The 22,604-nt window shown below is 41.1% G+C and overlaps 1 protein-coding gene across 1 annotated transcript; it reads left to right on the top strand.

Moving 5' to 3' along the window:
- Window positions 1–1,600: 1,600 nt before the first annotated feature.
- LOC141257732 (aldehyde dehydrogenase family 3 member B1-like) lies at window positions 1,601–22,319 on the top strand. Its single transcript, XM_073672635.1, has 10 exons — window positions 1,601–1,650; window positions 9,985–10,186; window positions 10,815–10,925; window positions 11,031–11,151; window positions 11,655–11,740; window positions 12,393–12,474; window positions 13,439–13,825; window positions 15,816–15,982; window positions 20,552–20,651; window positions 22,097–22,319. Exons 1-10 carry the CDS (start codon window positions 1,601–1,603, stop codon window positions 22,291–22,293), a joined length of 1,503 nt encoding a protein of 500 aa, XP_073528736.1. The 3' UTR covers window positions 22,294–22,319.
- The last annotated feature ends 285 nt before the right edge of the window (window positions 22,320–22,604 follow it).

A 22,604-nucleotide genomic window follows, 5' to 3' on the forward strand; every position in this document is an offset into this window, starting at 1 on the left:
TTTATTTCATATGTGAAAATCATTGATGAAAAACTGATGGTATCAACTGACATACTGCAGTCTGTATTTTTTACTTGCAAGAAAAATCGTGGCCGTCTGAATGAGGCCTAACATGCACTAGTTTGGTCTGTGAACCAGATGCATGCTGCAGCTTTTTCACAGACTGGCCGCTTTTTTTTTTTTTTTTTTAATTTGTTCCACGGATTTTTCCAGGTATTTTTAAAGGTCTCTTGAGAAGCATTTTTAACGGGAAGAAAAAACAACAAACTAAAAATCCTCATACCTTGTACATTCTGATATAAGATGCACCAAATTTATTAAAGGTTGACTGCTTTTCAATATTTTTGGAATGTAAAATCTGTCACATTGTGGTTATTAATGCCACGTCTTCCCAAGGTATGTCCTTTTTCAGGCTAAGACTATGTTCCCATGATCAGGAAATGGCAGCGCTTTGGACGCAGATTGTTTTTGCTGTGTAATCACGCAGGTAAATCCGCATGTGTTCATCCATACCCTATACATTATACTGTGGAAATTTCTGTTGCAGAGACTACTGTCTCTGCAACAGAAATTGACATGCTGCGGCTTGTAAAGCCACTCTGCCGGTGAGCTAACGCGGAGGCAAATAGAAGCATAGTGGGCATGGTATTTCTATAAATCCCATCCACTGTGCTTGTAATGTACAACGCAGCTGAGCTGTGTCCAAAACGCAGCTAGTACAGATCGTGGGCAGGTACTCTAAATAGCCATGATGAGTATCTGAGTTTTTGATGAGGCTGCATTTCTGTACATGATGTAAGTTTAGGTTGCTTGTGTTTTACAGTGTGTTCTTTTACATGCATTTTTTACTTTGTTGTGTAGTGTGGGTGGGTTTTTTTTTTTTTTTTTTTCTTCTTCCTTGTATTTGACTTTAACAACTTTATGGATAGTCGTGTGCAGATTACATGTATTTTTAGTGCGCTTCCACAGCAGAGACACATTAAACGCATGTGCGTTTTCTACCTGCAGATTTTTTTTCATCTAATGCAATTCTATGGGGAAAATCTGCACATAAAACCACCACCAAGACAAATTGACATATGGAATTCAAACACGCACCGCAGGTCAGTTCATGCAGTATTTAAAACCTAAAAAAAGCACAGTGTGCATGAGACTTCTATAAACCCCATCCACTTTGCTGGAACTGTAAGATGCTGTTTTTTTTTTTTTGTCAAAAACTCATTGTGGGAACGTAACTTTTTAGGAGGCATAAAATTTGGCATATATATGCATTGATAAATTCCCCTGAGTGATGTACTCTGGCCTGGACGCCGGAGCTGATAATTTTCAAACAAGTGTAATTGTTGTTCGGATGACTTGATTTTTATACATGAAAAATTCATCAGTACACTGTTCCGTGCTACTGATAACATGCACTATATATCGGTACAGAACAATCATTTTAGTGATTATTCAGCCCCTATCTATGGTTATCAACCTATATAAAAAGGCTGGGATTCATGATTGTAGTTGTAATTATCTGTTTACTTGTACTTATTTGGAACAAAGTTATTGGATATCTTTTCTTAAAGCAGACTGATGTAGGACAATGAAAAGAACAATGGATAATGCCTCTCCATCACCATCCCGGTGGTTTAAGGTTTTAAGAAGGTAAGAAATGCTGCCATGTCTCCCAAAAACTTTGGGTGCAACTCTTTTTTTTTTTTTTGTCACTTTTCTTTTTTGATTTGTGGTTTTCGCTGATATTTTTCTTTCTCCAAATTCATGATTATATGTATATGTGTGTGTATATGTATACGTATCTATATATCTATCTCTCGTCTTTGATAAAGACAATCACTGAGGGTAGGAAAATGACATTAGAAGTTATTAACCTGCTACTCAAATCCTGAAAGAACAATAACACAATGATTATTGACCTCTTCACGACAGCCGCTGTACATTTACGGTGTCACCCAGGTACGGTGGCCTGTAAGCGTCTGCTCATAGCAAAAGCATTGCAGAGTATTAGATCAGGGCAGTGAAAGTTGATGTCCCATCCTGGGGAAAAAAAAAGTGTAAAAAAAACAAAACTAATACATATATTTATGTAAAAAACAAAAAGTAAACATTTGGCACTGCCGCATCCGTGGCAAAAAAAACTGCTTTTTAATCATACCACTGAACAAAAAGTGTAAAAATGTTGACTGTAAATAAAAATTATATCCCTGAAAATGTCATCTTATCCTGCAAAAACCAAGCCACAATACAGCTCCACCAGCGGAAAAATAAAAAAGCTATAGCTCTAAAAATAGAGCGATGCGAAAACAACTTTTTTTTTTCTATAAAATGGATTTTGTGTAAAAGCGTAAAAACATATAAATGTGGCATCGTGTATCGTACTGACCTGAAGAATAAAGTAGTCTTATCAATCTTGCCACACACTGAACGGTGCAAAAAAACCATTCCTGAATTGCTGTCATTTTGTTCATTCTACCTCCCAAAAATCGGAAAGCGATCAAAAAATGTTATGTACCTTAAAATGGTACCAAAAAAAGCAAGCCCTCACATGACTGTCTGCAGAAATATGGAAAAATTATAGCTCTCAAAATATGGCTATGCAAAAACTTTGTTTTGCAAAAAAAAAAGCATCTTTTAGTGTGTGACAGCAGCCAAATATCTATCTGGTATCGCTGTAATTGCACCGACCCGAAGAATAAAGCCGCTTAATCACTTATACTGCATGAGAAACTGTGTGTGTGTGTGGGGGGGGAGGCCAATTCTTCACTTGCTGTTGCTTTGTTCATCCTACCTCCCAAAGATTGCAGCAAGACTCGGCTCACATTAATCCTGTGCTCTGCGCTGAGCACTTACACCAAGGTCTCCGTGTAAATCTCTGAAATGCATGATTCAGATGAAACCCCCTGCGGAAGATTCCCTATAATGAGGCAAATGGAGACACTGTGGACTATGTCTGTCCTATGATCCAGCAGAGTTCGTCTTTTTAATGCATAAAAGGGCGGTCGACCAGTTTTTTTACCCCGTTGAAAACAGGCCAGACGGAGTCCAGAGTAACTATGCTGCCTCATTATAGTGAATGGATCTCTCCAGGGGTTTCATCTGAATCACATAATTTGGCAATTTAGATGGAAACCACGATGTAAGTGCTCAGCGTAGTGCACAGGATAAATGTGATGTAAAATGTTCCCAATAAAAGCAAGTCCCCACTCAGGTCCATCATTCGTCTATGGATATATAGGGGGCTTCCACATTACTGGTAACACAAAGGTTCTGTAAAAGTGCTACTGCTTTTAAGCCCCCCAAAATAATCCAGCGAATTCTGTGCATCCAACCCACCGTAGATATATGGCGCCGCCATGATCGATTGAGGGTGTCAGCTCTATATACCGATCGTGGACATTTAACCCCTCTGATGCTGCTGTCAATAGTGACAGCTACATCGAAGAGCATCGCAGAGAGAATGAGCTCCCTGTCTGCTCCCATCAGCACAACACAATGCGATCGTGTTGTGCTGATGGTCTCCATGGTGATCCATGGCTGCGGGATCCTTCAGGGAAGGTGGCCCGTCAGTGTGGCTAAGCAGCACTCTACAGCCACATATGGGATATTTCTACATTGAGTAGAAATTGTGGGACACAGTTTGTTGCCATGTTTACCCATTTCCCAGTATGAAAATGTAAAAGCTGTGGCTAAAACAAAATTTGTTAAAAATAAAAAAAAATTTCTTCACTACCCAATGGTATGAAATTCTTTGATATACCTGCGGTGTCAATGTGGCGCCCCTGCGGGTCCAGTTGCCACAGAGGTGCTGCATCTCAGCCACAGGTGTGGTACCCCACTCTCGGGTAAGGAGGGAGCACTACCCGGGACCCACACACTCCCATCCAACACTACACCACTCCTTCAGGGAAGGGCAAGATTGCTCCTAAGGGAGAGCACAGACCCGGTCCCTGTCTGGAGGATGGAACTAAGTAGAGGAGGTGGGTGGAGGAAGTAGTTTAGGGGAGCACTGAAGGAAGGAGTGAAGGTAGAAGGGACAACATAGAGTGACAGTTGGTGACGTGGGTCATCTGACAGAGTATAAAAGGAAGGGTAGAAAGATCTAGAGGGTTCCAGTCCTGGGTCTAGAGCCAGTAAGTGAGGACCATTGAGGAGTGAGGGCCCAGTAGAAGAGAGAGGACTGGAGCAGTGAGAACCGGCTCCAGAGAGGGAGAGGATCTTAGGGGCATGGGAAGTGTCCACCCGTGCGCCCAAGTTCACTCCGACCGTGAAGGGATCAGGTCGCAGTAGGGGACCGGCCCCAGACTAGTGGAGGACTACAAGACTCGGCTAGCAAACCGGAGGTTGTGGTATCTCTATGTGCGGTAGCCAAAAACCACACACATTCGCTGAAAAGGTGGCCATATAGGACAGAGAGGAAGTCACCCAACAAGGATTGGGACACTGTGTGTGAGGCGCAGGGCAGGAGGGCAAGAGCCAGAGCAGAGAGACTACCAGGGAAGGTACGTAACTTGGGTGCACTTGATCGGGACCCCCTTCTTATCTGAGAGTTGGCTGGATCACTTCCCCGGAGGACACAGGACTCGGTGGGCTGTTATAACCTGCTGGCAGTAGTAATCTGGAACACCATAAAAACTGTGAGTAAACACTTGAAGACTGCAACTCGCTGTGTCCTAGACTTAATTGCTGCGTCACCTGCTTTGCACTAGAACACCAACATCCAAAATTCTCCTATTTAACTGCCCTGGGGCCTAGCTCTACTTGTGGAGAGCTGAACCATCTCTGCTGCGTCACCAACAGCCCCAGTGGATCTGAACAGCAGTGACGGCCACGGGTGGCGTCACGAAACTTTATCCCCAAAACTTTATTCCCCTCCTTTTTCTTTATTTATTGAGCGCCCTGGGCCACGGACCGGGTCACTGCTGCCGTGACTACCCCAAAACGAGCAGACCGGCCCGGCTTCCGAGTACCCCACGGCCCCATGGGGTGCGTCAACTATATGATCACTGCACCCCTAGATTAATTCATTGAGAGGCGTAGTTTATAAAATGGGGTCTCTTATGGGGGGTCCTGCTGTTCTGGCTCCTCAGAGGCTTTACCAATGTGACATCGCACCTTCAAACCAGTCCAGCAAAATCTGAACTCCAATATGGTGCTTCTTCCCTTCTGAGCTTTGTACTGTGCCTCAAAAGTAGTTTTCGACCACATATGGGGTATCGGTATACTCGGGAGAAAATGGACCCCAAAATTTGTTGTGCAATTTCTCCTGTTAGCCCCAAATCTTTTCATTTTCACAAGGCTAAAACATTTTTTGTGGGAAAAATACTTTTTTTCCATTTTCACAGATCAATGTTGTAAAATTCTGTGAAGCACCTGTTGGTTCAAGGTGCTTACCACATGCTTAGATAAATTCCTTGGAGGGCTAGTTTCCAAAATGGGGTCACTTATGGTTTTTTTTTTTTCCACAATTTAGGCACATCAGAAGCTCTTCAAACGGGGCATGACACCCACAGACCATTCCATCAAAATCTGTATTCCAAAACGTCACTCCTTCCTTTCTGAGCCCTGCCTTGCTCCCAAACAGTAGTTTTCCCTCACATATGGGGTATTGGTGTGCTCAGGAGAAATTGCACAACAAATGTTGGGGTCTATTTTTTTCCTGCTACCCTTGTAAAAAAAACTTCACAATTTTTCTTTTTTCCACATTCCATTCATTCCTGTGAAGCACCTGAAGGGTTAATAAAGTTCTTGAATGTGGTTTTGAGCACCTTCAGGGGTGAAGTTTTTAGAATGGTGTCAATTTTGGGCATTTTCTGTCATATAGACGCTTCAGTCACTTCAAATGTGATGTGGTCCCCAAAAAAAGTAAATAAATGGTTTTGTAAAAATTAAATCGCTGGTCAACTTTTTAACCCTTTTATCTTCGTAACAAAATTTTTTTCAAAAATTGTGCTATGTAAAGTAGTCATGTGGGAAATGTTATTTCTTAACTATTTTGTGTGACATAACTCTGATTTAAGGGCATAAAAACTTAAAGTTTGGAAACTGCAAAATTCTCTAAATTTTTGCCAAAATTTGAAAAAATTGGCCTGGTTAGGAAAGTGAAAAGAGGGTTCGGGGTAAAAGGGGTTAATTTACGGGGTCCAGGTCTCCAGAAGCATGAGCTGGGCACAATGTATGGGACCTACAATGGCAGATTTGCAATTTTTTCCCTCTGCAACATTCACTTCTGCTTGTTTCTTTCAAACACCCATGGAATCAAAATTGTCACTGCAACTGTAGATAAATTACCATAGGGGTATAATTTACAAAATGGGGCCACTTGGGGGGGAATTCTGCTCTTCTAGCACTTGGGCTCTGTATATGGAGTCTGCAAACTATTCTACAATAATTTGTTCTCCAAGAGCCAAATAGCGTTCCTTCTGTTCCAAGTCACGCCATGTGGCAAACCAGTAGTCTATAACCACATATGGTGTATTGACACATTTTGGTGCCAATTTTTTACCCATTTCCCCATGTGACCCCCTAGATGAATTCATTGAGAGGTGTAGTTTGTGAAAAGAGGTCACTTATGAAGGGTTCTGCTGTTCTGGAACCCCTGGGTCTCTGCCAATGTGACATGGCACCCTCAATCCATTCCAACAAAATGTGCACTACAATATGGTGCTCCTTTTTTGAGCATGCCACTGTGCCTCAAAAGTAGTTTTCGACCACATATGGGGCATTGGCATACTCAGGAGAAATTGCCTAGCAAATGGTATGGGCCATCTTTTCCTATTATCCGTTTTGAAAATGAAAAATTTGGGGCCAAAGCAACATTTTAGAGGAAAAAATGGTAATTTTCCATTGAGACAGCTCAATGTTATACAATTCTGTGAATCGCCTAAGGGTTAAAAATGCTCACTACACCCCTAGATGAATTCCTCAAGAGGTGTAGCTTAAAAAATGGGGTAATTTGTGGGGGTTTCTGCTGTTTTGGCATGTCAGGGGCTCTTCAAATGTGACATGGCATCCGCAACCTGTTACAGCCAAAATTGCGCTCCAGAATTCAATTGTTGCTCCTTCCGTTCCAAGGCCCTGCCATGTGCCCAAACAGTGGTTTTACTCCACATATGGGGTATTGGTGTACTCAGGAAAAATCGCACAACAAATTTTATGGTCCATTTTTTTCCTGTTACCCTTGTGAAAATGAAAAATTTGGAGCTGAAACATTTTTTGGGGAAAACTTTATTTTTTCATGACTCCACAGTATAAAATTCTGTGAAGCACCTGTGGGTTCTAGGTGCTCACTGAACCTCTAGAATAGTTCCTTGAGGGGTGTAGCTTCCAAAATGCGGTCACTTGTGGGGGTTTACACTTCTTAGGCACATCAGGCGCTCTCCAAACGTGATATGGCGTCCACTATCGATTCCAGACAATTTTGCGCTCCAAAAGTCAAATGATGCTCCTTCCATTCTGTGCCCTGCTGTGTGTCCAAACAGTAGTTTTTCTCCATATATCTGGTATTTGTGTACTTGGGAGAAATTGCACAACAAATTGTATGGTTCTCCTGTTACCCTTGTAAAAATGCAAAACTGACATTTTTGTGGAAAAAGTAAAATGTTCATTTTTTTTTTTTCCTTCCACATTGTTTAAATTCCGGTGAAGCATTTGAAGGGTTAATAAACTTCTTGAATGTAGTTTTGAGGAGTGCAAAAAAATGTCACTTTTGGGTATCTTCTATAATTTAAGCTCCTCACTTCAAATGAGATGTGATCCCTAAAAAAAAAAAAAAAAAAAAAAAGAATAAAAACTTTTGTAAACTTTGTTAAAATTTTTTTTAGAAATTGCTGATTAAAATTTTAACCCTTTTTAACTACCTAACAACAAAAAAAATTGTTTAAAAATGATGCTGATGTAAAGTTGACATATGGGAAATGTTAACTTATAAATTTTTATACATCATGACTAACTGGTTTTAAGGATTTGAAAATGTTCGCCAAAATTTTGCTATCTTCACAAATGCTTAAAAAAAAAAACAAACAAAAAAAAAAAAAAAAACTAAAATTACCACTAACGTAAAGTACAACATATCACGATAAAACAATGTCGGAATCATTGGGATTCGTTGAAGCGTTCCAGAGTTACTACAACATAAAGTGACAGTGGTCTGAATTGTAAAATTTGGCCTGGTCAGGAAGGTGAAAACAGGCTTTAGGGCAAAGGCGTTAAGGATCAGGATGAGACATTACATAGCCAAAAATCGCCTAGACTGAGTGGAGTAATCCAGTCATAAGAGTAGATGGAGAAATCAGAAGAAGCAAAAAAGAGTAGGGGTGGGTCGTAGGTAAAGGTGTTCAAAGGTGGGACTAATCCCCCCCCCCCCTCTCTTTTAGCAAGAAAAGTTGCATTTCCACAAAAATGTAACAAAAAATGTGCCACAGAAACTGGAGTAAATCTGTGCCTCACTTTGCAACTTTTTAAAGTCTCATTTCATCAAGCGGTTTTAAACATATGAAAAAGGCAAATTGATGTAAAAATCAGAAAGCTAACTAAACCACAACAGACCACATGGAGGGGGAGGAGGTGAAAATCACTGAATTTGTGGCAAATAAAAAGCCGCTAATTGAAAGGTATTTACACCAAAAAAGTGAAATACAATGACCCTTTGAGTTTTCACTCCAAAAACTCCACAAAAGACTGTGCATTTAGTCTTCTAGTAACTAGTGAGGTTTTGGGGCAGTAGAGGTTGGCATGGGATATGAATTAGTAGCTTGTCTGCAAGAATATGACTAAAGCTATGGATAAGTAATCTTCTGTTATTGCAGTTCCTTTTTTTTCTTTTCGTCGCCTCGGTTTCTACGTGTTTTGCCTATAAAAAAACATATTGCAAACTCACTCCTATTGGTAAATTGAATGCAGTTATGGACTTAAGAAATATGCCATTAAATAAATATAACCGCACTATGAAATGCTAAGAATAATAAATGTGAAAAAAATTGTAACTGCATTGCTGCCATAGAAAACTGGTAAACGCTACATTATGTACATTAAATAAATTTGATGCATCTTTGGATTCTCTGCATCTGAAAATCAAGTCTACTTCGAGCTGGCATAGATTCTAGATGAAATGCACACTAGTTTTCTTGCACACACTATAGTAGGTTTTTTCGCTTTGTGGTGGAACATGCCCCCTTTTTCTAAACCCTACCTTCTTATTTATTTTATTTTTTTTCAAGTATTAAGGATGGCTCACATGACCATGAGACTGATAAATTTGTCAGGAGGCTTGTGGCCAGTCCATTTATCATAGTCCGTACATGCACCGTGTTATACAGACTCCTTATTTTGACCTTAGACTACACTACAAAAAGTCTTGGTGTAGTTCTAGCCTTTTGGTAAAGACTTTGTAATGCCACAGTGAGGGTTTGTTCACACTTGTATGTATTTTATTTATTTATTTTAAAGATCAAAATCCATATGCTTTTCTTGGTTAAAACCGATACAGGAATTCTCCTAATTTAAGGAGTTTTCTGGTAGTTTTTTTTTTTTTTTTTTTTTGCTGACCTTTGGTGCAGAAACTGTAAGTTACTGAGGAGGATTTGAAGTTTCTGCTCCAAAAAACGCCTCATAAATCTCAGTATGAACATACCCTTTTTTATCCTGAAGCATTATTTGGAAAAAGTGTTTTTTTTATTTTGTTTTTTCAATCATAACCCTTTAAGGGAAAATGTCTGAGACTCCTATCTGTGCAAGAGGAGGGGTCCTGCTGTAGTAGATCAGAAATGAGAGTACCTATAAAGTGAAGACATGATGTGTATTCTGTTTGTATAATTTCCATTTGATATTGGGATCTCGTAGCACATTACTATCATATGTGCTAAAGCTCAAGGCATGGACCTAGATGTCCTGAAAATTGAGACTAGTTCCCAAGAACTAGGTAAAAGCTGACTGCAGTACTTCTCCGGTTGTGTTGCTCGCTTCACATATAATTATATGATATAGGACTGTGTCTGGTGAAAGTAGTGCAAGAAAATCCTCCACTTCATCTCTGTGTGAAGAAATTCTAAAGAAATCCCAAGAAGCCTTTTCATCAGGAAAAACCAAGCCTTACTCATTTAGACTGGAACAGCTACAAGCTATGGTGAACATGCTGGAAAGACACGAGTCAGAATTTGTGGGAGCACTGGAGAAGGATCTGCGCAAGGTCTGCATTTAATTTTCTTGGCTACAATTTTATGCTGTAAAATATCATAGTAAATATTGTAATGGGGGGTTTAACCCCCACCCCCCCCCCACCCCCCCCCACCCCCATATTAGATCACTAGGGGTCCAACTTGTGGCATAGTTCCATACACCAACTTTTCGCACAGCCGCTACACAATGTATGTGTGATGAACGTTAATTATGCGTATTTATGGTCAACGAGCTATTTGAACAAAAAAAATTTGGAGGAAGCTTATGGGGAATCTTTGCCCTCACTGAGGGATAGGTGATATTTTTTAATCCAAAACACCTTTGTAATGTTAGTGTTTGTATTCCATGATTTTTGAGGCCGTCTTTTGGAAATTAGTTTGTGCATCTAAAAGAGAAGGTTCTAAGGTAAATACGTTGTTTCCTACACTGTGAACCATTTGTACACATAAGCAGAAATGGAGTAAATCCAGCTCACCGGGAAGGTTATTAAAACAAGGTTACTTTATTGATACACCCTTCTACCTTAATTTGTGGGGGAACTCTTTGTAAGGTTATGTTCCCAGCCAGATATTCTCATTTATGCCATGTCCCACTTTTGATTTGACCCATTTATAATGGCTTCACATTTTTGATTGCAGCCAAAGTTTGAAACCATCTTATCTGAGATAACTACGGTGAAGAATGAAGCCATTTATGCGATGAATAACCTAGAACAATGGATGATGCCTGAACCAATCCAGAAGAGTATGGTATGCTTGATCCTCTCGTGCTTGGTGTCGGCTTGCCATTATTTTGCACTGTATTGTTAAACATATGAACTTTCTCCCTCTCCAACCCTGTGTTCTCCTTTGCAGACTTCACTTTTGGATAGTTGCTTTGTGAAGAAGGAACCAGTGGGTGTAGTCCTGATCATTGGTGGCTGGAGTTCACCGGTACAGCTGTGTCTCATACCAATGGTTGGAGCAGTGGCCGCGGGTAAGGTTTTTTTCTTCCAGGCCATTTGAGAACTAAGGGGGAAATTGAGGTCCAAAGCCTACTAGAGTAGGTTCCACCCCTTAATGGATATTACACCTTTTGGGTTGTCTATGCACCAAAACATGAAATCTACACTAGCTATGAGCTAATGTAGGTTTCATCTACAATGTGCGTCAGTTTTTTTGATATTTGGATAAGTCCCACTTGGGGGGGGGGGAAAAAAAAAAAAAAGGAAAGTGTCACATTTTTGTGTGAATACCAGTAGAGACAATTTTCTACTTTTTTACACTAGAATACTGGCATAGAGGAAATGTTAAAGCTTTGAGTACCTGTATATTTCTATTGATCATGCATTATTTCCTAAGAAGGGTAAATGCTTTTGGCTTTTTTCTGACTAAGCTCAGGTTAGTGGAAATGTCATTGTGAGCATTTACCAAAACTAATTTTAGATTTGTAATATTTGGGCAGTGATATTTTGTTCATACACTTATTCTCTTGGCCAGGTAACTCTGTAGTACTGAAACTGTCAGAGACGTGTTCACATACTGCAGGCCTGCTGCAAACCCTCCTTCCCCTCCATTTGGATAATGTAAGTGTGGCTATGCGATTCAATGATGACTCCCTATATACTAGTATAAGTAAAGGTTATAACTAGAATGTACAGCAAGTTGTGATCTGACAACCTTACACCCCATGTACCCTCAAACCCCCCCCCCCCCCCTTCACACGCTGTCACTTTTTATACCCACACCACTAAATTACTTAGAACATTTCATAGTTTCATAGAAGTTTTTAACATCAAACCGGTACCTAGCACAGGTAATAGTTCAGACCTGCAGAACAAAGTTGACAGGTCATTCTCACCACACTGTGAACACCATGAAAGCACTTGCTCTTTATTTTTTTCTTCATTCCATCTTGCAAGATCTTCTCCACCCTGTTCATCTTGCAGGAAATATGCCTTCATTTGGCAAGGTCAATGTAAAAATGAAAAGTTATGGCACTTTGCAATCTTTTTTTCATTTGTCTTTCTTGGTTTTCAATCTAGGGACCCTGAAGCAATCAGTCTGCCTATAGTGGGAATACATCTTTAATGGGTTAATGCATTATGAGCCTGATGTTCCAGGTCTTCAGTGTGTTCTTTCTAGCTCACCTATGTCCTCATTACATTTACTGTTCTTTGCTTTGGCCTTGTCATAAGTATACATATCAGAGAGAAATATTTTATTTATTGATTTCAGAACTGTTACCAGCTCATATCCGGACAACACATTGAACTACTGGAAATTCTGGAGCACAAATTTGATCATGTCTTCTATATAGGTATTTATGTTTGCACATGAAACATTAAGTAAATCTAATATACTAAAATATAATGCAAAATGAGATTACTAAAAACACATGTAGGAGTGGTGGAGGTGATGCTCTGCTCACTGACACTACAAGGGGTTAAATGTGTTTTTGTATGCATGTTTGTTTTAGAAGGTAGAACCCTCTGGGGCTGCAGTTTAGCCTAGACAGGGTTATCTGGAATGGACGGCCCAGATTGGGGAGGGGGAACCGAGTTGGTGCCAAGTTCAGGAAGTGACAGTTCAGTTGGGAAAAGTAGTGAGAAGTGACAGCAGTAATCACAGGCTGTAGGCTGCTAGGGACAATGTGAGCCTACATACGCGGGGCAGTGGATTGCTAAAGAACCCTTCTGTGCGAAACCGTCTGTCGGCCTGGAAACCTCAAGATGGACGTCGGGACCCTTGGGCGCACTCAGCCGCGAAGCTGCAAGGAAAGATGGATTTAAACTCTCAGAGGCGGAGGGTGCTGGAATCCAGGTGCACTGCTAGTGGTGGTGAAGAATTCCTAGTGCTAGAGAAGTTAGCAAGAGGGATGCTCTTCCCATACTGAGAACCAGGGCTGAAGTTGTGTCTGGTACCCATGGGAAAGACCAAAACCTGTTGGGCCTTATCCTTTTATACCTGATTGTAAAGACTGCAAGTTGTGAAGTAAAAGTTTGATTGTTTTTACAAATATCCGTGTCCCCTGAATTGATTGCTGCAAAGGTTCTAGAAGAGGAAAGCCTGGTGCCAGTGAAGGCCTGCGGGCCAGAAGTAAGTGTGATGCATCCCCACGTTTTGTCTATAGGGTGCCGGAGCGAGCAGAAGCAGCAGCTCGTCCACAACTACCTTGCTCAGGCACCTTACACACACCTAGTATGAAGGCAGAGTTAATTTCAGTTCTATGTTTCGGAGAACAGGGCTTTAGTCCTCTAACATGTATGATCTTTATGTTTCAGGTGACAGTATAACGGGTCGGCAAGTGATGCAAGCAGCAGCCAAACATATGACACCTGTTTCTTTGGTCCTTGGAGGAAAAAACCCTTGCTATGTGGACAAAACATGTGATCTTGCAGTGGCTGCTCGTAGGATTGCATGGGCCCGGTTTGTTAATGCAGGTCAAAACTCACTGGCTCCGGACTATGTTCTGTGTGCTTTGGATGTTCAAGATTCTCTAATCCATGAGTTGGAAATGTGCATTCATGAATTCTATGGGAAAAATCCTCAAGATTCCCTGTACTATGGGCGCATGGCAAGTTTAGACCAATATAGAAGAGTGAAGAATTTTCTATCCTGTGGTCAGGTGGTCCTCGGGGGACAGACTGATGAGAGCGAGCGATATATTGGTAAGGACGAGGTTGTGACATGGACATTACATGAAACTTTGTCCTTGAATTCTAAATCCAGAACACTCCAGTTTACACCTGGGGCAAATATGGCCAAAGAGCAGAAAATCAAATGTAATCAGCAATGTTCACCTGAAGTGCATTAGACGCAGATCAGATGCACTCGCTTTGTTTAACTGTGTATGCACCTGTCTGCCTTTTATCCAAAGCGCTACCTCAGTAAAAAGTGATTTAACTTTCCTCCGTGCCAGCTAGGAATAAAATCTAGTAAAAATAAAAAACTGGTGGTAAGTCCATGGTAAACGAATGTGAACATGCTGATGCCTCATTTAGAGATGAGCAAAAAGTCTCAAAGAACTCTGGTCCAGTGGCCACTTCGGAGGTCTGTGGCCTCTGGACCAGAGCCGTGCAAAACTCTTACTACTTGCAGCCTCTCTGATGCAACCTCTGATTAGTGGTCTCCACAACATCATTACATTATGCCTGATCTCATGGGGACCTACTGATCAGAAGAGATGCTGGGGATGACATGTGGGAGGAAGTTCATAAGGTTCTGGTCCAGCAGACATGGACTACCAGCAGGACAAGGGCCCTGAAAATCTTTTTACTCAGCTACTAGCATCATTGAATGGCCCAAATGTATTTTCACCCAACCCAAAGTGTGTGCTTATGGAACCAAATGCGGCTTGTTCTACTCTAGAAGCACACTTTGGGCATGGTGGAAAGATATTTGGGCATCATGCACATATGATATGACCCTGTTGTGAATATATGGAATGAACAGAAGTTGAAAATGCACATCAACTACATAATCATGATGTGTCAACCCACTCTTAAAGGGAATCGGTCACCCCTTTGGAGTTATCAGACCTCTAATATGGGCATACAGGTTATAGAAATGGAAATCTATACTTGCATGTACGGCCCATATTACAGGTCTGATTGCAGAGAAATCTTTTTTATTCAATCTGTTTTTCTAGACTTGGTGTCCAGGGGACGCCAAGAAATGCCCGCCTATATGCTTAATCTAATCCCTCCCCGCGCACGTCGTAGGGCCCTGTGACGTGCAGTTTAGAGCTGAATATCCCGCGCATGCGCAATGCGCCTATAGCTGAAGGCTTTTTTTTTTTTTCCCTCCATGCGCTATTTTACTTGTCTGCTCCAGTGCGCGTGCGCCGGGAGTCACTGTGACTTCTGCTCCAGTGCGTGTGCGCCAGGAGTCACTGTGACTTCTGCTCCAGTGCGTGTGCGCCAGGAGTCACTGTGACTTCTGCTCCAGTGCGCGTGCGCCGGGAGTCACTGTGACTTCTGCTCCAGTGCGCGTGCGCCGGGAGTCACTGTGACTTCTGCTCCAGTGCGCGTGCGCCGGGAGTCACTGTGACTTCTGCTCCAGTGACCTCCGGCAGGTAGACAGCCTGGACTTCTTTATTCATTGACATTTAACAATATATCAGTTAAGAACTAATGAAACGCTGATGGATACCTGAAGTATAAAATATGTCTTCTGTGTGGCTCCATTTTACATGGAATCTCCAGACGTTTTAATGGCAGAATCTGATCCACAACATGGAGGAGAATAGGACATGCTTACGGATACACAGATCCTTTTTTTAAAACTGCGTGTATGGCTCAATGAAACTCTATGGGTCGGACAGCACTAGAACCCAGGCTGTGTGGGTTTCCCCACCCCATTCCCACAGTTGCGGTAAAACCCATAATTTTGAAAAATTGTTGCAAGGTGCATTTTTGGTTGTAGAAAATAAACACACTGGGGCTTCAACTTGTGAAAGCAGCTTTAAAGAAGGGCTAGATTAAAATATCCTACGTAAAGAGCAGTTTCCTATTACAAGACAAGCTGAACGCCCCCTTCCACTTTCCAAAACCATTATTTAGTCATTTGAAAAATTGGTAAATTTTTTTGTTGTTGTAATCGTGAGTTCTTTTCTCTGTATACAATAAAAGGGGAACAAAAACCTATTCTATTATTTAGCCCCAACAGTTCTGAGTGATGTAAAAGAGTCAGATCCTGTAATGAAACAAGAAATTCTTGGTCCGATCCTCCCCATCTTGACAGTAGACTCTTTGGAACAGGCAATCCAGTTCATCAACCAGCGAGATCGCCCCCTAGCGGTGTATGTCTACTCTAACAACCCACAGGTAAGCAAAGTAGTAAGAAATGCAATGCAAATAAAACCTGCTTATCCACTGTAGAATTTATGCGATCAGTGACATTTTTGCCGTGGATGTTGCATACTGCAATATGTAATGTTGATTTTTAAAGGGAACCTGTCATGTTGAAAATGGTATCTGATCTGCAGGTAGAATGTTATAGAGGAGAAGGAGCTGATCAGATTGATATACTGTATTTTTCGGATCATAAGACGCACCCTCCCCCCAAATTTGGAGGGAAAATGGGGCTGCGTCTTATAATCCGAATATAGCTTACCGGGGGGCAACTGCGGTGGAGCAGGGTCGTTGCTGCAGGAAGCTGGCGGTGGCAGGAGTGGGGCGATGCTGCAGCAATCCAGCCTCCAGGGACCCTGCTCCACCACCGCCCCCCAGGTAAGCTACCATAAAAGGGACTATAAGGGGCACCACCACCTTTATTAAAAAAAATGTCTTCCTATTTTCCTCCCAAAATTTGGGGTGTGTCTTATAATCCGCAAAATAAAGTACATTATTGTGGGAAAAGTTTCAGTAAAACTTTGATTTTGTTAATTGAAATACCTGTCATTTGTATGCATGGGTCAGTGGGTGGTCCTATTCAGTGATTGACAGTCTTCACTGTATGAATGTACAAATGGAGAGCGCTGTCAATCACTGAGCAGGACCGCCCACTGGACTCCTATGCAAATAAAGGCCAGGTACTTCAATGAATGGAATACAAGTTAGATCTCATTCAGAGGTTCGTGTTGCGCTTACTTGTTCTAACTGTGTTTGTTTTTCTTGGATAGAACATGTACTTATTTTAGTCTACGGGGCTGTTTGCATGGTCATGTGTTTTTTTTTGTTTTTTTTTTAAAGGTCAAATGTCAGTATTTTTTTTTTCTCAGGAGTGGGTGATAAATGCAGAATTGGTGACTTGCTTCTATTATACCTTTTCTCTGATTGTTCCTCACCTGGTTTTGCATCCCACTCCTGAGAAACAATACTGACCGAATACTGATAGTGGGGCCGTGGCTTAAATCGCAGTCACGGATGAAAAGTACCAATATAAGCCTTCGGGTCCATGAGTCATTGACAGCACAGATGGCATCAGGGTGCAGTCTGTGTGCTGTCTGTGATTAAAGGGAATCTATCACCAGGTGGTTTTTGCCACCTCATCTGAGAGCAGCATAATGTAGAGACATATATTCCAGTGATGTATCACTGATTGAGCTGCTTAGTGTAGTTTTGAAAAAATCATTGTTTTCTCAGCAGGAGATTATTGCTAGAGGACTTTAAAATTGTGTCTGGAATGTTTTATTTTTTCAAGGAAATTTACAAAACGTATTTTTTTTTTCTTTTTTTTAAGACCTATTCCATTTTGAAGTGACTATATGGGAACTCCCCCCACCCCTGAACATATTCAAAACTGCGCCAAGTAGTTTATTAACCCTTCGGGTGCTTTTTAAGAATTAATGCTAAGTGGCATGACGGGAAAGAAAAATGTTATTTTTCCCACCTAAATGTAGATTTCTTCTGAACAAGTCACTCTAGCTGGAAGACTCTAAGGCTGTGAATTGTCATGGTAACCATCAGGACCACACAATCAAGATCTCAGGGTGACAATGGGGTTAAAGAAGGGCCCCCACGCTCTTTTAACCATCTAGATGTCATAGTCACTATTAACGGCAGCATCTAATGGCCATGGTCGGTGCCATCATTGAGTGTGACTGATGCAGCAGGGTGTCAGCTATAGCTTACAGCTGATAGCTGCTGGATTGTCACCTGTCAGGGGATGCTAGTCTCTTATATCTCAGGTCAGCTTTAAGTTGAATTGGTGGTCACTAAGGGGATAACACCTCGCCCACCACTGATTGGCAGCTGTCTGTACATGTACAGTGTATATAGAAATCTGCCAATCAGTGGCGGGGTTATACAGACCTCCGTACTGATTACAGACACGTTTATTTAGTTTACTCACTTATATCGCCATTAATCCACAGCGCTTTACAGACATTATGAGCACTGTCCCAATTGGGACTTACAATCTAGATTCCCTATCAGTTTGTCTTTTGGAGTGTGGGAGGAAACTGGAGAACCTGGAAGAAACCCACACAAACACAGGGAGAACATACCAACTCCTTGTAGATGTTGTCCTTGGTGGGATGTGAATCCAGGACCCCAGCGCTGCAAAACACTGCTAACCACTGAGCCACCGTGGGTGCGTTTACTTACGATTAGTGTTGAGCGAGTATGTTCTGTTAACCCTTTCGCCGAGTATGCTCAGGCCGAGCACCTAGTAGTTACAGCTGCTCGGTGTTATGTTTAAATCATTCCCGTGTGCATGATTTGCGACTGTCAGCTTTAATACATGTGAGGAATGCAAAAGAAACAATCATTCCTCACATGTAATAAAGCTGACAGTCGCAAATCATGCACACGGGAGTGATTTAAACATAACACCGAGCAGCTGTAAATACTCGGTGCTCGGCCCGAGCATACTCGGCGAAAGGGTTAACAGAACATACTCGCTCAATACTACTTACGATCAATCAGCTATTCCAGGACCATAGAGTGATCCATACTTGTGCTCCTAAAATTTCTGCAGAGCTGCTTTATTCTATGATGAGATCTGTTGTCTCGAATGAAGTAAGAAGAATGATGCTCCGAGCAACTTGTATGTGCACCTTCGAGACGAGGCTCGTTTATCTCCTCTGGTTGTCCAATAGTCATTCCAATTACTTTAAGAATTGGCATAAATCCCTCATTAAAGATAATTATTGCCAAAAATGTAGCTATATTCACAATCTTTTGAACCCGAATGAAGAAGTTTCGGAGCAAAAGTCCAAATGAGTGAATTGAGTAATTCATTGTTATTTTGTGCTGCTGCTTTAACACACACCACGTTCTAGCAAATCGTCATCCTATTAGATCTCTGATCAGTGTGAGGTGATTACTAAGGGTCAGAATACGAAGGACTGTTTTTATTAAAATGCCACCCAAAAAAACAACCATTTATTATTGGGCACGTTAATCCAAATGCTAACAAAGCATACACGCACACACAAGGCCGATGGAATGCTCCATTGTGCATCGCACGGTCTGAGCACGTCGGAGATCACTGCCTATAAGGTGCTATAACTTTAATATTGCAACTCGAACTAAATCATTATGCAGATATATTCTCCAGTCTAATTACATGAAAATGTGATGTGGGAAGGGGGGAATCCTTCTTTTTTTTTTTTTTTTTTTTTTTTTTTTTTTTTATACCGAATTCAGCTGAGAAAATACGTAGATCGGCACTGACTCATTGAATAACATTGGTCCGAGTGCAATCCTATTATTTATTTATTTTTGTTCTGATTGCGCTCATCCAATTTATACACAAGTGTGAGCGAACCCGTAGAGTGAATCTTTTCCACAAAGCCTTTATATCATTCTGTTCAGCTTCTTTCTCTATACCCGGCTGTCTACAGATCAGGCTGCATGTATGTCACCAGTTCCCTTATAAATCTAGTTCCACAGCATATTTTCTATGCTACATGTGAACCCAGCCTTGATTTTGTATGTACATGAGACAGAAATTTATGACACTTTTCAATTCATGTAAATGGAGCTAGAAGAAATCCATAAATCTGCTGCAAAAACATCTCCATTCCGGTGAATTAAGTGGATTTTCAGCTGCTGCAACAAATTTTTGCCATTCTGGCCTCAGTTTTGGTATGCCCGTCTAAACCAGACCTTGGTCAGTCATGACCTAAGATGCAAACAAAATGAAGATATACCCTACTATAAGTATAAAGCAATATTGCATATAAATAAGAGTACTTGGTAAACGCTGTTTTTGATTTAAAAAAAAAAAATGTAAAAGCAAGAACGTAAGCAAAACAGATTTAAACGAACTAGAGTATAAGTTGGTATACATGCAGCTTGATTAATTGGGGGAGAACCCCAATACTGTAGAAGTTAGGGTAGTTGAGATGGTATTTGGCAGTATACAGGGCAATTCAAAGGGTATGGTGACTCTTAGAATGAAATCTAGGGAGGTAGATCACATCAGAAGCACAAACAGCACAATCACAAAATCAAGATGGTGGGCAGTGAACAAAAAGAGGTAAGAAATACATAGGGAAAGAATAACAATGTACAAAAAGACAGAACAAAATAGAAAATACGTAAAATAGGCAATAAAATAAATTATGGCATGAGCGCACCAGCTCAGTACCATACTTGTGCTCCAGCTTGTGGAGAGATAGAGGGTAGTAGGCGCGATGCACACTGATGTATGGGAGAGCACAAGGGACGGGCATGCTGATGTAGGGAGAAGAGGAAGGGACGACCCGTTCAGGTGAATGCAGGTTAGTAAGTGCATCGTAAACAGAAAATGCTGGATTTGTAGTATAACCGGTGCATGCGCGGTCTACCGGAGGGTTTGCTCTAGTAGACATTTGGTATTTTCTTGCGGCCACACGTAATTACACTGGGAGCCTCGAGTTTCATGTCTGCCATGAGAAATCACTAAGATTAAGATTATTAAGTCTAATAAGCAGATCTTTGTATTATATGTCCCTCTGAATCCAGGTGATTTCAGAAGTTTTGTGCAAAACCTGTAGCGGAAGCTTCTGTGCTAATGACAGTATGGTCCACAGTCTGTACACCAGATTGCCCTGTGGAGGGGTAGGTGAGTACACACTTAATATGGGAATGTAGACTTATTGTAGCAATGTTAAGTTTTTGATGTTGCAGCATTTCTCACCTACTGGGTTAATTGCATTTTTTAAGTCTGATTTTTGTTATCATGTTTAATACTTAGCTGCTTTTGTTTTTGATACTTCTGGTATTTGGCTTTGAAATAACTTTTGATACAGTGATGAGAGGATTATATGCGCTTAGTGCGTTTCTGCACTGGAAATGCGCTAAACACATGCGTTTTGTTTTGTTTTTTAGCAGTGAAAATATGCAAACTCATTCAGACATGGATATTTTTTTTTCTCTCAGACAAAAAAATTGGACTGATTTTTCATCAGTGTTTGCAATATGGGATCAATAATTATCACCCCCATAATGATCAAAAAGAAAAAAATTGCCAATCTTCTCCTACAGATTGCAGTGAAAAAAAAAGACTGCACACAGATTTTTAGGAATCCATAGACTTAAATGATTTTGATATGTGACTCATATAAAAAGTGAATGAATGAAAAACTGGAGACAGTGAGCGCAATAGGGTCTTATCCGAGAGGAAATGGGGAGATAAAAAGCGATTTTATGCTAGTCTTTTGGGGGTTGTAAGAGTCACAACCCTTATATCAGCTTAGAAAGTAGGCTGTTTTTTTTTTTTTTTTTGATAAGCTGTAAAAAAAAAAGTAAAATCGGTAACCCTGAATGTGGTCCACAAAAAAAAGTGAACATTCGAACACGTATGTGAAAAATGATGCATGTTAAGCCAGGGTTCTGCCCTTGTATTGGCAAGTACTATACCAAATGTATCCATGTTAAGTTAGTCTACTTAAATTGCCATATTTTATTGTTGGGGTAATTTGTATAACATTTTGTAATTGATCATCTTTTAAAGGGGTTGTCCATTACATTTCATCAGTGGAAAAATGGGCCCATGAAGGTTCTAACATAGGAAAAAAAAAAAAACCTCATCTACTGGCCCCAGCTGCTCTTCCACATTGCCACTGATGTCCCCTCGATGGTCTCCTGGTTTCTTCCTCTGGTGGGGGTGTTGGGTGGCTGAAGGATCATGTTCCATCTGAGACTGGAGAAAAAGCTAGGAGATTGGCTGGCTGTTTAGGTCAAGTACTGTCTTATCCGAGGGGGATGGGGGTATTGTTTAGCAAATGGTCCATAAAATTGCATACTGGCCTCTTAGCCCAGCATGGTTCCTCCAATTGCAGCGCTGTGTCTCCAGTCCTGTGATATTTCACATGACAACTAAAGCCAATCAACTCCCACTGTTAGGCCGCTGTTTCCAGTCTTGTCGGAGTAGAATCTTGACTGAACCGTAAAGGCCGCAGCAGTGATGCTGATAAGGCGTTCCCAGTAGTGGACAATCCCTTTTAAACTGTGACGTTATTAATTGCCTTAATTGTAGTTGCCATTTATTGCTTGTCATTTGTCTAGGGAACAGTGGTGTAGGCATCTACGGTGGCAAGTTCAGCTTTGACACCTTCTCTCACAGCCGGGCCTGTCTACTGCGCAGCACAGCCATTGAATGTGTGACTTACCTGCGCTATCCTCCATATGCTGAGAAGCAGCTACGTCTCATGCAGTGGGCCACATCTCTCTCCAGAACAAGCAGTTGGTGCCGCATCTTGTAAGACGTTTATAACCCCCGTTATCTATAAAAGCAGCATTCAATGTCCTATGTAGGCATCTGAATGATCGGAACAAAATGTTACTGCTTTTCAATGTAGATGTAAAATGTCGGTCCTTGAGCACATATTGAATCTTCGCAATGTGTCTGTGGCATAAATGATTTTAATCGGCACCAAAAAAACCCACCTCTGTACACATGCATGGGGAAAAGTAAGCCACATCGCTGTGTATCACTCACTGATGCTTTGGCACTTAGGATTTTGTTGCTTTTGTGCTCGTTACTTATTGGGGATATAGAATAAAAGGTTAAGGG

Source organism: Phyllobates terribilis, unplaced genomic scaffold (assembly GCF_046119375.1).
Source record: "Phyllobates terribilis strain yellow unplaced genomic scaffold, ASM4611937v1 Scaffold_1__5_contigs__length_1240528914, whole genome shotgun sequence".
Taxonomy (NCBI): Eukaryota; Metazoa; Chordata; class Amphibia; order Anura; family Dendrobatidae; genus Phyllobates; species Phyllobates terribilis.

What these genes read in the sequence shown, in the direction of transcription:
- LOC141257732 (XM_073672635.1), top strand. Translation starts at nt 1,601, where the DNA reads ATGGATAATGCCTCTCCATCACCATCCCGGTGGTTTAAGGTTTTAAGA. An exon ending in TTCCCCTCCATTTGGATAAT is followed by an intron (nt 11,741 to 12,392) that starts GTAAGTGTGGCT and finishes TATTGATTTCAG; the next exon opens with AACTGTTACCAGCTCATATC. An exon ending in TCTACTCTAACAACCCACAG is followed by an intron (nt 15,983 to 20,551) that starts GTAAGCAAAGTA and finishes CTCTGAATCCAG; the next exon opens with GTGATTTCAGAAGTTTTGTG.